The sequence below is a fragment of the Silene latifolia genome, chromosome 2 (genome assembly GCF_048544455.1).
Source record: "Silene latifolia isolate original U9 population chromosome 2, ASM4854445v1, whole genome shotgun sequence".
Lineage (NCBI taxonomy): Eukaryota > Viridiplantae > Streptophyta > Magnoliopsida > Caryophyllales > Caryophyllaceae > Silene > Silene latifolia.
The window spans coordinates 196,858,791-196,870,585 of NC_133527.1; the positions used below are offsets into that span (position 1 = coordinate 196,858,791).

General features: G+C 37.4%; 1 protein-coding gene across 1 annotated transcript; it reads left to right on the top strand.

The window, feature by feature from the left end:
• The first annotated feature begins 200 nt into the window (after window positions 1-200).
• On the top strand, window positions 201-10,479 carry LOC141644274 (ubiquitin-like-specific protease 1D). The gene is made up of 13 exons (XM_074453761.1): window positions 201-660; window positions 2,065-2,160; window positions 2,248-2,477; window positions 3,472-3,517; window positions 4,868-4,950; window positions 5,056-5,088; window positions 5,168-5,263; window positions 5,791-5,893; window positions 6,200-6,291; window positions 7,315-7,434; window positions 7,715-7,829; window positions 9,513-9,620; window positions 9,896-10,479. Exons 1-13 carry the CDS (start codon window positions 319-321, stop codon window positions 10,073-10,075), a joined length of 1,644 nt encoding a protein of 547 aa, XP_074309862.1. The 5' UTR covers window positions 201-318; the 3' UTR covers window positions 10,076-10,479.
• Window positions 10,480-11,795: the final 1,316 nt, after the last annotated feature.

Here is an 11,795-nt window from a genome sequence, read left to right on the forward strand (position 1 = left end):
TATGTGATATTAAATTGATTTTGTACCTAAAATATGAAGATGAATTAGGCAAGTGAATCAATCAAAAAGGGTTGACCAATAATAACCTTAAACATAGGACACTTTACCAATTGACACGATCGCACATTCTCCCCACCGTAAAACTTTTTTTTTTTTTTTTTTTTTTTTTTTTTTTTTTTTCTTTACCGGTTTTACCCCTCACAAGTCACAAACACACACTCCACATTTTGTACTCCCTCACCGAAAACCCCCCCTTTCTCTCTCTTCGCCGTCGTAGATATTTATTTCTAGAGAGAGGAAGCTCCTGCTCCGTCGAAAATGGCATCCGACGATGGCGAAAAGAAGAAATTGAGTATCAACTACGACGAGCTTTTTCGTGAAGGCGATGACGAACCTGTCCCAAACGTCGTCGTTGTATCCTCCGCCAATCGCCGCCGTCGACGACCGCCGGAAAATAAACCGACGGAGGTGTCTACGGCGACGCAAACTGATTGCGGTGAATTGTCGTCGCTATCAATGGACCAACTAAAAGGAAAAATTTCAAGGCTTACTAGTGTACTTAACGGTCAGGGGGGTCGCAATTTGCCTGATAAAGGTGAAAAGCTTAAGCGTCAAATTGCTGGTTTGGAGGAAGAATTGCAGCGTCGCAATAATCGGGAGGTATAATTTCAACATTTTGTTTCGAAAATTAGGGCTTTTCGAGGTTTTTGATTGATTTTGTTCTGGTAATTGCTTAAATTAGGGATTTTTTTTTGGTGTAAATGTTGTTGTTAGTGATGTTTAGGTTGATCATGTGTATGAGAATTGAGATTAAGTGTTTCGTTTGATAATGTGGTATGATTTGAATAAATTGTTTCGAAATTTAGGATTGTTCGGAGTTCTGTTAAAAATTGTTTAAATTAGTGATTTTGTTTTGGTGTAAATGTTGTTGTTAGTGACTTTAGGATAATCATGTGTATTGAGAATTGAGATTAAGTGTTTCTTGATTTGAATCATTTGTATTGAAATTTAGGATATTTCGAAGTTTTTGATATTTTTTTGTTCTGGTGATTGCTTAAATTAGCGATTTTTTCGGTGCAAATGTTGTTGTTAATGATGTTTAGGATAATCATGTGTGTGAGAATTTAGATTAAATGTTTCCTGTAATGAGAATAGTTGCTGGATTGCATGCATTGTAGGAATTTGGGTACTTGATTAAGTTTTGGATTCGAGGTTGGTGATGGTGATTGGTGATTGGTGATTGGTGAGAGTATGTGAGGATGGATTTTCGATCACTCTCGTTTTCACAATGTGGGGGAGAGATATGTAACGGTTGTTGATTCTACTAGTAATTTGTAAATTAAATAGAACATTATCTGAGTGTTGTGATTTTACAGTCATTTCCGATTGAAGGGTGGAAAATTTAGTCTCCAGTGATGATGATGATGATGATGATGCTAGTTGTGGCTTCTGCCTTTGTGTTCATATTCATGTTATTCGTTGGAGAAAACGACGGAAATGCATGGCATCACTTACATCTTAGTGAACTTTATTTCGTGCTCAATAGTTTTGTATGCTCACACGGTTTTTGATCAAGGAGAGCGGAGCTTTAGCATTTTTGAGTGACTCTGTGGATGTGTTCTCAACTCTGAAGTAGCTGTATCTGTAGTATCTGTTTTTTTGGTGCAACGTTAGTGGGTTGATGGTCTACTCCCTTATCAAGGATAAAACCAATAGTAATAATAAACCAAGCTGATTCCGCTTGTTTTTCCATTACTTGATGTTTTGAATAATTATATGACAGTAGTTTCCATCATCTTCTTTGGAGCTGGATTAGTTTGTACAGCATTTATTATTCTGTTGTTCTTTCTGTTTTTAACCTTCTAGTATGACGCAAGCTTTCAACTTTATAGGTTGGTCTTTCAGTTTTTTAATTACTATTAGATGTGCTATCTATTTTTAGTTTGGCTCTCAAGTGTCGTCTTGTTGCTTGTGGTACAAACAAACAATAAATAGCTCGGATATGGATCATTATGAGCATGGAAAATTCTGGAAGGCTGATATTCTTCTTGTAAAATCTAACAGGTTGCTGATGAATGCAAGGACCCAGAGTTTTCTGAGTTTGGTAATTTACTGTTGGAAAAGATGGGAACTGGTGTAAAGCCCAAACCGGATCAGAATGTACTGTGTAATTTCTCTGTCTGCTCTTTCTGGTTGCATTTGTAAATATTGCTTCTATTATAACTTCACGTTTTGCTTACATTTCAGGCTGCTTTTCAAGATGAAATATCATATATTAACCCGCGTGCCAAACAGAATAGAAATACTGGAGCAAAATTATCATGTAACAAGAAAGCGAAATATGGGCTTGGTTCCAAAGAATTTGCTCCTTGGAAGCATAACAATGGCTCTCAGAGCCGGCAAAAATATTGTTCTTTAGGGAACCTGCTCAGCAGGCCTTCAGCACAGGAGAAACTGCCTGTCTCAGTTACCTTGAGGTATGCTTTTAAATCACAGTGATTTTTTTTGGTTTGCTGCATAGTTGGTGTGAGTATGTTGCTCCACGTGTATGTTTTGGTTACCGGATTCACTCAACCCCTCGTGATGTTAGCTTAAAAATGTGCCTTGAGTGCGTCTATGGCGTGCCTTAGATGAGGCATTAGCCAAAATGCCTCGGTGAATTTTAGGTGCGCCTTTTATATAAGGTTTACCTAACGAGGCACACTAGTACTCACTTTCCTTGTCTTTTTCACCTGGATATCTAATTGTGCCATCTCTTTTCCCCATTATTCCAACTTCTAGCAATTTACATGTTAGCCCACTTGAGAACTACTGAAAAGAGTATTGTTGGCCAAAATTTTATTTGAAAATAACAAATTTGTTACCAAAATAGGGTGCCATAAGCCCAAACCAGAGTTTGTTTTTTTACTTCTATTTTGGTGGAAGTGTAAGGGTTTGTCAGATGGGAAGATGAGATGGGTATCCGGTATCTAAGCTGCTGCAGCTTTAGTGCTAATGTAGATCTTTATAATGTAATAAAGAAAATGGTGGGCATTAAGGGATAGACATTACTCTAAGCTCTATGAATTCTAGTTTCCCTCTCCGTCATCGACTTGTAGGTAATCCTTCAATTCTTGATACTCGTGACAGTTGACACTCTCATGTCATACATCATTTATAAGCTTGGGGCCATCCTTGTTTCCACATCCCCTTTCGTGATATTTGGGATTTTGTAACTAGCATTTTCTTTTTGAGATCAGTATTACTAGTACCATTGATACTCATCCGCTACTTAATTCAGCTATATGAACAAAAAAAACATTCTTTGGGACCAGCTCTTAAAAGACGTAATGGGTATTAAAAAGCTTCGTTGAGAGTTGGGACCTTCTGCAACTTGGTTGACTGCTATCATCTCTGCTATGGTTATTTGCATTTTCTTGTTAAGCTTTTCCATGATTGAATCTTGTTTGCACTTTTTAAAACTTTCTGCAGGAATGGTTTCAATGATTTAAGTTCAAAATGCACAAATGATGACAAGGTATTTCTTCAATGCACTCGTTTTTTATTTTTTATTTTTTTTATTCTCTGTTCTTCTCTCCTTTATTACACTTTTTTACCAACCACTTTCTTATATATTTTACTTGGTTTACTTTAGGGCATTCCAGATCCTTAATTCTATTTCGGTTTTCAAATCGTTTTAATCTCTTCGCTCGATTTAAATTTTAAGTTTCTATAAAAGAAATTCGGAATTCGATTTTAAAACTTGTAAGTTTACCTTGACTTTATATTACATTTTCGCTCTCCCTTTTGTGTTTCACTTTTCCTTTTTCTATTCGCATTTTGAGGTGTGCGTTGACCCAGGGACGGTTCTAAAAGATGATTCATGTCACCCGACCCCAATTCATTTTGGGATTAAGGCTCTGATGTTGTTGTTGTTGTTGTTGTTGTTGTTGTATTCTCTTGTTCTGAGTTATCTTCTCTATCCTTATTTGGACATATATTAATGCATGAAGGACTTTAATACCCTCAGTCACTCCCACTTTCTTCTTCTCCATAAAACCTCACGTCAGCCCGCCCATACCCTCTCTCCATCCACAACCATTTCTCCACCACCCAGAACGTCACTTCATCCCTAACCGACACTACCGACAACCCACCACCGTTCCATTTGCCCACCACCGCCGTAGATACCGCGTACCATCGCCTCTAGCGGTCGAGCCCTCTATCTCCATAATTGCACTACCCTTTTACCACTAGCCAGTAGCCACCTCATTGCTCTACCGCCATTGTGCACCACCACATCTCCTACCATCGCACCTCACACAACCATGCAACGACAACACTCTGCCCACACCTTCTTCGCCCCTGAAAACCCTAAATAGGCTTTTGGGGGTTGTTTCACAGGGTGGGGATTTTTTGAAGAGGTTGACTCAGTTTTTCAATGGTACACTAGGCGTTTTGAGGAGTGTTTCGTGGCTATGCCAGTGGTGGGAGGGGATTCGGCTGTTTTGAGGGGTCGAGGAGTTGAGGCTAGGTTATGGTGGTGGATTTTGGCTGGTAAATCAGGCTGAGTTTGTGGTGATGGTTTGGGATAGTTGGGATAAATGGGTGTCGGGTGAGACTTTGAGGGGTGTGAGAGAAAGAGATGGATGAGTATTATGAGTGTAAAAAGGGTAAATGACTTGACTTTCTTAATGCTGGTAACCAAAACAAAGAGGAAGATAACTTAGAGTCTTGGACTCTTGGAGTAGGAGAAAGTATTTTTTTTATTGCACTACACTGCTAGCTCAAACGTACAATTTCGTATTAGAACCTTTAGACTGTTACAAAAGACGGGGAAGAGAAACATCTCGTAAGTACTGATATAGCTATTGGAACGAACTAATAGGAAGAGTGTACTGTTGTTCTGGTGGATGAGGAAGAACCTGACACTACTCAGAGAATTCAAGAACCTGAAAAACGACGTTCAAGGTATGGTTTCTCTAGATTTCTTTTTCATGGATAGATGGTCTTTGTTTTTGCATGTTTTCTTTTGCATGGCCAGGGAGATGTGATTCTTGTGTGTACTATTTACAGGAGGAATGAATGCAAGATCTTTTATCCATCTAGGTATTTTGTGCTCCTTTATAATGTGATTTTTTTATCATCGAGTTTTGACATACAATAATTTCTTTTGCCTTTCATGCAGGGAAGATCCGGAATCTCTTGAGATCTTTCGCTCAGAATTAAAATGCCTAGAACCAGGCGAGTGCCTGACGTCAACTATCATGAACTTTTACATACGGTACTTTAACTCTCTATCTAACATTTTGTAGTAAACAAGTGTCAGTTTAGGGTCATGCATATATTCTTCTCCAGTTTTCTTCATTTTGAGAATTAAACCCAAAATATTAAAGCATGTCTTGGAAGATAAGTTTGGGTAACTTTAGTCCCTAAACATTTCGAACCAAATTCATAGCTAAATAATTGACTAGTCATTTTAGCTTGGAGGTAAAACAACACTCGAGAAGTTGGAGTATTTTTTTAGTTTTGATGAAAGTAGATGTAGTTCGACGTTATGTCTATCGTAAACTATTTGAAATAGATGAGTGTTGGGTCATATCTGCAAGGCTTCGTAGGTGATACATTGTATATTCTATGTAATGACACTGTAAGGAGTCTACAAATTAGCCTAACAATCTGATCTGTACGATTAGTTGATAGAGGCACAAGTGCACAACATACCTTCCTAACTCATATTAAGAGGGCATGTATTGGCTTTGCAAATTAGCTTTTTGTTATATGCATTTATGATTGTGTTGATTTTATTAGGTATCTTCAGCAGATGTGCTCTACGTCAGATAGATCAAAGCAAAAGTTCTATTTTTTCAATACATACTTTTACAGCAAGCTCCAAGAGGCTATGACACACGAGGTATAGGTTTCTCAAAAATATTTACTTTACTCCGTTCAGAAGAAGAGTGAGGCGATAATCATTAGTAATATCTATTGTGATCTCTTACATTTAATATGTGACAACATATAACATTGTGTTATAGCTCTTGCAGGATTTAGGTGTATGGATTCTTATATACCTTCAGTGTCCTTAATCATAACTTAATTGAAATGACATGGCTTTTAGCCTGTGACTAAAAGTTAACAAGATATTTTTTGTAATAATTTGATGCTTGAAGTATCTTTTTACAGTTACGGATTTTGATTGAATCATATTTCCATGTAGAATGAGGAGACTTTTTTCATCAAGTTCCGGAGGTGGTGGAAAGGTGTTAATATATTTGAGAAGACATATATATTCCTTCCGGTAAACGAAGAGTAAGTAGGAATTGTTAGTCTCTAGAATGCCAATGAGAGTTCTTTAGCTTATGTTTTGTTTTCTTTATTGGTCCTATATCAGATGTGAAGGCCTATTAACACCTTTTAATCTATCATCAAGTTTTCTGGCATGCACTACACATAGAACCACTTTTATAAGTAAATATTAAATGTCAAAAGGCCAGATAGAATTGCCAAAGTCTGTGTTACTTGCGCTATACACAGAACCACTTTTATAAGTTAATGCTCCCTCCTAGTCGGGGTTTTCTTCCCCTTTGATGTGGGCACAAGATTTTAGGAGATGATTAAAGAATAAATAAAAGGAAGATGGTGGGGTTTGTGAATTGGAGAGAGGAATGAATAATTAGGAATTAAATAAGGAATTGTGAGTAAGGTGGGGTTTGGTGATAGGAGAGAGTAAAAGTTTCCAAAATAAGAAAGGGGGAGAAAACCTGAATAATCCGTTTAAGGAAATAGGGAAGAAAATAGTGAATAGGAGGGAGTATTATTTTTGTTTCGACCCTTTAAAATGTTATCTACAATCAAAGTAATACCATGTTAGTTCTCCATCACTTATAATATGATGCTTGTTTAGAGACAATGGACCAAAATTCTCAAATTTGCCGCAGATGACCTTAGACTTCTGCATTTAGCATTTACCTGAGTAGGCCAGCCAACTTCAGGGTTGAGTTTTAATCACGTGAGGTCTTTGTTTGATTAGGTTTGAAATGTTGATATGTAACCCAAAGTTTTCAATCATAGGCTCAGGCTCAGTTTGGTTGGCCTATGTCAGAGTACCTTTTTCCTTGTGTATTCTAGTTTAAAACACGAATTATATCGCATTATGTTGTAAAGTATTTGAAATTTTTTGTCATGGAGTGTTTGTCTTACTACTCATAATACTTGCGTCATTTGCTCAGAATAACTTTGTTCATATTTTCAGCCCTTTTATTTGTGATGTTTACTTCTAAGTTTAAGTGTGAATTCGTCTTTTTATCGTGATGGATGATCTTTTTGCTGCAGCAAACATTGGAGTTTAGTGATATTATGCATCTCTGATGAGGAAGATTCAGGGCCAATCATACTTCATTTGGATTCGTTGGGGTTGCATTATAGTCGTTTAATTATTAAGAATGTCAAAAGGTAAAGATTCTAGATTCGTTGGGGTTTCATTCATGTGGAACTATTAAAGTTTGTTATAGACATGTCCATATTTTTTTTTATTTTGAATAATTTTAAGCTAGCATGACTGACTGGGGTGATTATTGCTTTTTTTTTTAAACCATCTGAAAATGAGTGACACACCCCACTAGTAGTCTGTTGTTTTTGTTATCTTTCAAATACCAATTTCTTTATTAAAAAAAAAAAATGGTCAAGATACAGTTTTGTAATTATTTTATTTAGAATGTTATGGTGTCTTCAGTCTTTTGGAAAATGAATGGAAGTATCTGAAAGAGAGTGGTGAAGCAGTTAACATCCCTATTCCAGACACATTGAAGGAAAACCTTTCTCAAAGGATTGATGGCAAAACCATTGAGGTAACTCATAACTTCTTTTTCTAATCGCGGTGGCTATTGTGTTGTGGCTGTCGGCCTGTGTGTATTTATCCCTGTTATGACTACTATAGTTTCTCGTACAGTTGTAGCCTCTTATTAGACAAGGGTTTTTCTGTCTGTACTTTTGTGAAAGAATTGAAGTTTGTGTCTGCTTATGTTTTGACTTTATTTCTGGTGAGATATTTGTGGGTTTTTTATTTGACTGTCCTGGACATCAATTACTATTTACTCTTAGTTGTTTATCTCGTAATATGAAGTATGAACTAGGGGTGTTAATGAGATGAGATAGCTCGCGAGCTACTCGAGATCGGCTCGGTCAAAGCTTGGCTCGTGTGAGCTCGGCTCGGGCTCGACTCGAGAGCTTAACGAGTCAAGCCGAGCAAAGGCTGGCTCGACTCGAAAAGCTCGCGAACGGCTCGAACTTGTGTGATTACCTAAGATATTGCTATTATTTTATAAAAATATGTTATCATGATTATATTTTTGTATCACACATATCAAATGTCTCAATGATTTGCTAAATATTTTTACATATAACCTTCGAGCCTTGTTATTGAAAATATCGTAAGGAAAAAAATAAAAAAATAAACAGTTTTATATAGGCTCGATTTGGGCTCGAGTTTGACTCGAGCTCGCGTTAAAGCTCGCAAGCTTTATAACGAGCACATTTTTTTCAAGCTCGAGATCGGCTCGAGCTCGAGTTTTGGTTCTTGAGCACAAGCCGAGCAAGGCCAAGCTCGCGCTCGGCTCGGCTCGTTAACACCCCTAGTATGAACTAAAAATTGAGCTTAGAATAGCGCTCCCAAAATGAATCTGTTCTGATAATAGTGCTAGATTTATGCTTGTACTTGTGGTTTCGTTTTCCATTCTTGACATCTTAATTTCAACGATGATCTTCCGTAAATCATGATTGCTTATGTTTCCATCCTTGTTGTAATTTACCTTTTCCCTGTATCACGATCAAGGCTGTAGATGCCGAAAGTGTTTGATGTTGGGGAGCCAACTGGGGATGTCACTAGTGATCTGGGGATTGAGGAGAATTGATGAATGGTATAGACGAGTCTTTACATAATCTAGGGCCATAGTTATTGTGAAACTGTTTAGATGATTCTTTAAGCTTGAAATTTGGCCTTTTTGGTAACTAAACTGCAGATCCATAATCAAATGATGAAATGGTTCCATTGAGTGAAGTACATGTTCAAATCTTCTCCGCTGGGAGGATATTTTTGTCGTATCAACTACATGAAAAGCTTCATACTAATGGCTCACAATTTTTTTGGTAAAGTGGCATTGTCTTGCATCCATGCAGTTAAGGAGTCACTCTATTTATAATTGTGTAGTTACCTTTTGATGTTAACCTTAATACTGTACCTTATTCAACATAGGCCCAGCTTATCAGAATACCAGCCGTTTCTGTAAATTTCTCTTCCTAAAAACATGTTCTTTAGAAGCAGATGGAGTATATGTCTGCCTCTGGTATGCTTTTGGATGGATATGACTGAGATTTTCCTTTTCTGCCTTTGGTTGTTGTCCGGTCATTTATTACCAGTTGATCATGTTAACCTACTTTCGATGCTGTATCTTGTTCATGCTGACTTATTTCATAAGCTAACTTCATAGCAGACTTGTTGGATCTTTCCTCACTAAACTCTAACCCGATTGCAGGCTCCTCGGCAGACTAATGACTATGATTGTGGCCTTTTTGTGTTGTACTACATTGAGCGCTTCATTGAAGATGCACCTGAAAAGATGAGAGACGAATATTTATCTATGGTAAGATTCCTTAGTATCAAACTCTGTATATTTTTTTGCGGTCCCCCTCCCAAGTTTAATAAAGTAACAAAAAAACGAACTTCATTTGAATTTGTTTTGGTTTCTCAACATTGTATCGGTGTTAGTGTTATATATATGGTAGTGCAAATGGACTACGCATAGAGAATCTATCAAGCGTCAACATTCACTCGTAAAAATATTAAGTGCAATAAATTAAGTCCATCTTATCTCCAATGTTTTGTTTGTGGACCCTTTGGGTTACATTTTTATCCCAGTTTGGAAAGAAGTGGTTTAAAGCTCAAGAAGCTTCAAGTTTAAGAAGCAGAATTAAAAACATTCTCATGGATGAATTTCGAAAGATACCAACAGATGATAATTCCTCCTTATGGGAACCTGTGTGCCTGCCTTCGCCTGTTACAAGAGCAAAAGCCGCACACCTCGCTGACATGTCATGACAGCACAACCCTCTCGTTGATTTACTGACTGCTTCAAATGGAGTGTGTCTGATGTATAGAACTAGTGAAGGCAAACAATGCAGGAGCTGCACATATAATTCCCAGTAGTCAAATGTAGCCGTCACTGAAAATGGTATGAAATCTTTTCAATGAACTTGTTATCCTTAATCCCTTTGACGATGACGATGAAGATGAGGCTATCGATAGGGGTTTAAATAGTTTTAAGGTTTTCATAACCGTTGTATAGAATGGGAAAGGTTTCATGGAGGGAAGTTAGGGGAGGTAGTTTTTGTACAAAAAAACGCTTCAGCGGTTGATTTTTCTTGCAATTTTGGTGAGAGAATATTATGCAAGCAATCAAGTTTCCTTCACTTTGAGTGAATGAATACGAGTTTCGTTCAAAATGATTAACCTGTGTCTTCTAGGTTTCAACCATTTATAGTTTTAACTTTTAATCTGATTGAGATCACTAAATTAGTTCTTTCTCTGTCTCTTGTTGTCTCTTGTTCTTCTCCGGTGTTGCGGGCACTTGAACTTTCTTCCACAATTCCTTTCCTGAAGATTTACAGCCTCTAGACCATATTCCGTAATTTTACCAATGATGTAATTTTACTATTCCGGAGAAGTGTGCAAGAGGAGTGCGTTTATTTTATACTCTATTTGGGAGTTGGGAATGCGATTTTACCGCAGTGAAGAGAGAATGACCATTATTTACGAGTAGTGTCTCTTCACACCAATATTTGTTTTGCGAAACTGTGATAGTGCTGTGACTGCTATGGGGTGGTACTGCTATGGACTATGGTATTGCATATTGCATAATTCTGTCCATTGTGAATATTAAAACTCGGTATCATTCAGTGACGCACTGACGCCCCATTGGTTCCTATTTTTCCATAAGATAGCTCTTGTATGTTAAAAAAGCCCTTGGAAGGTTTTCTTAACCAAATAATTAGTCACCCACTCGCCAGTCGCCACCCCACCACGATCAAGCATGAAATTTGTTGATGTTATGACCTTAACTCAAAATGTTGAAGGCTACAAATCTACAGTACACACTCCAAGTCGTATAATCAACTACAATTTGTAAAGCAATAACAGTAAATGATTCACCGTTTTAGTAATGTTTATGATTTGTTGTTGATGGCCTCAATCTTTCCCGACACGGTTTTTAGAATTGTGTTTAATTGCGAAATTTAAAGGTTATAATTCACGTTCAAGGGCACATTACAAGCCTCAGTGGCGTAAACATTGGTAGAATTTGCTTAGTCATCATAAGGGTGCACGTTCGCCGTATCAATCAACAAAGTTGTGTATCTCGCAATTCTTCTGTGGTAAAGATACGGGGTTGGAAACTGTATTATATGACTAAGCTAGACACCGACTTTGCACCAAGAGTGTCTTTGAATTTACGTAGACTATCTCAGCTCAATTTATCACGAGTACAATCAGAATGATTTCGAGGATACAGTGATAGAGCTAGGCAGACGTTAGTTCATCAGTACCTTGGACTCGTAGTAGAAAAATTGGGAGAAAAATAAACGTGGCCCGGTACAACCTTTCGAACGGCCCATATTGAAGTATATAATACATGGTTTTCGAAATTTCAAAGTTCCGGAACAAAAATGTTCGTAAATCACACAAAAGGTTCCTCAGGCCAGATAAAGCGGCTACACAAATATAGAGGATCAACGGTGGACGTTTGAGGGTGCCTATATGCAAT

Excerpts from the sequence above, each read along its gene's own strand:
- LOC141644274 (XM_074453761.1), top strand. The coding sequence starts at position 319 with ATGGCATCCGACGATGGCGAAAAGAAGAAATTGAGTATCAACTACGAC. Across the intron at positions 5,089-5,167 it reads AAGATCTTTTATCCATCTAG|GGAAGATCCGGAATCTCTTG; the intron begins GTATTTTGTGCT and ends CCTTTCATGCAG. Across the intron at positions 7,435-7,714 it reads ATTATTAAGAATGTCAAAAG|TCTTTTGGAAAATGAATGGA; the intron begins GTAAAGATTCTA and ends TGGTGTCTTCAG.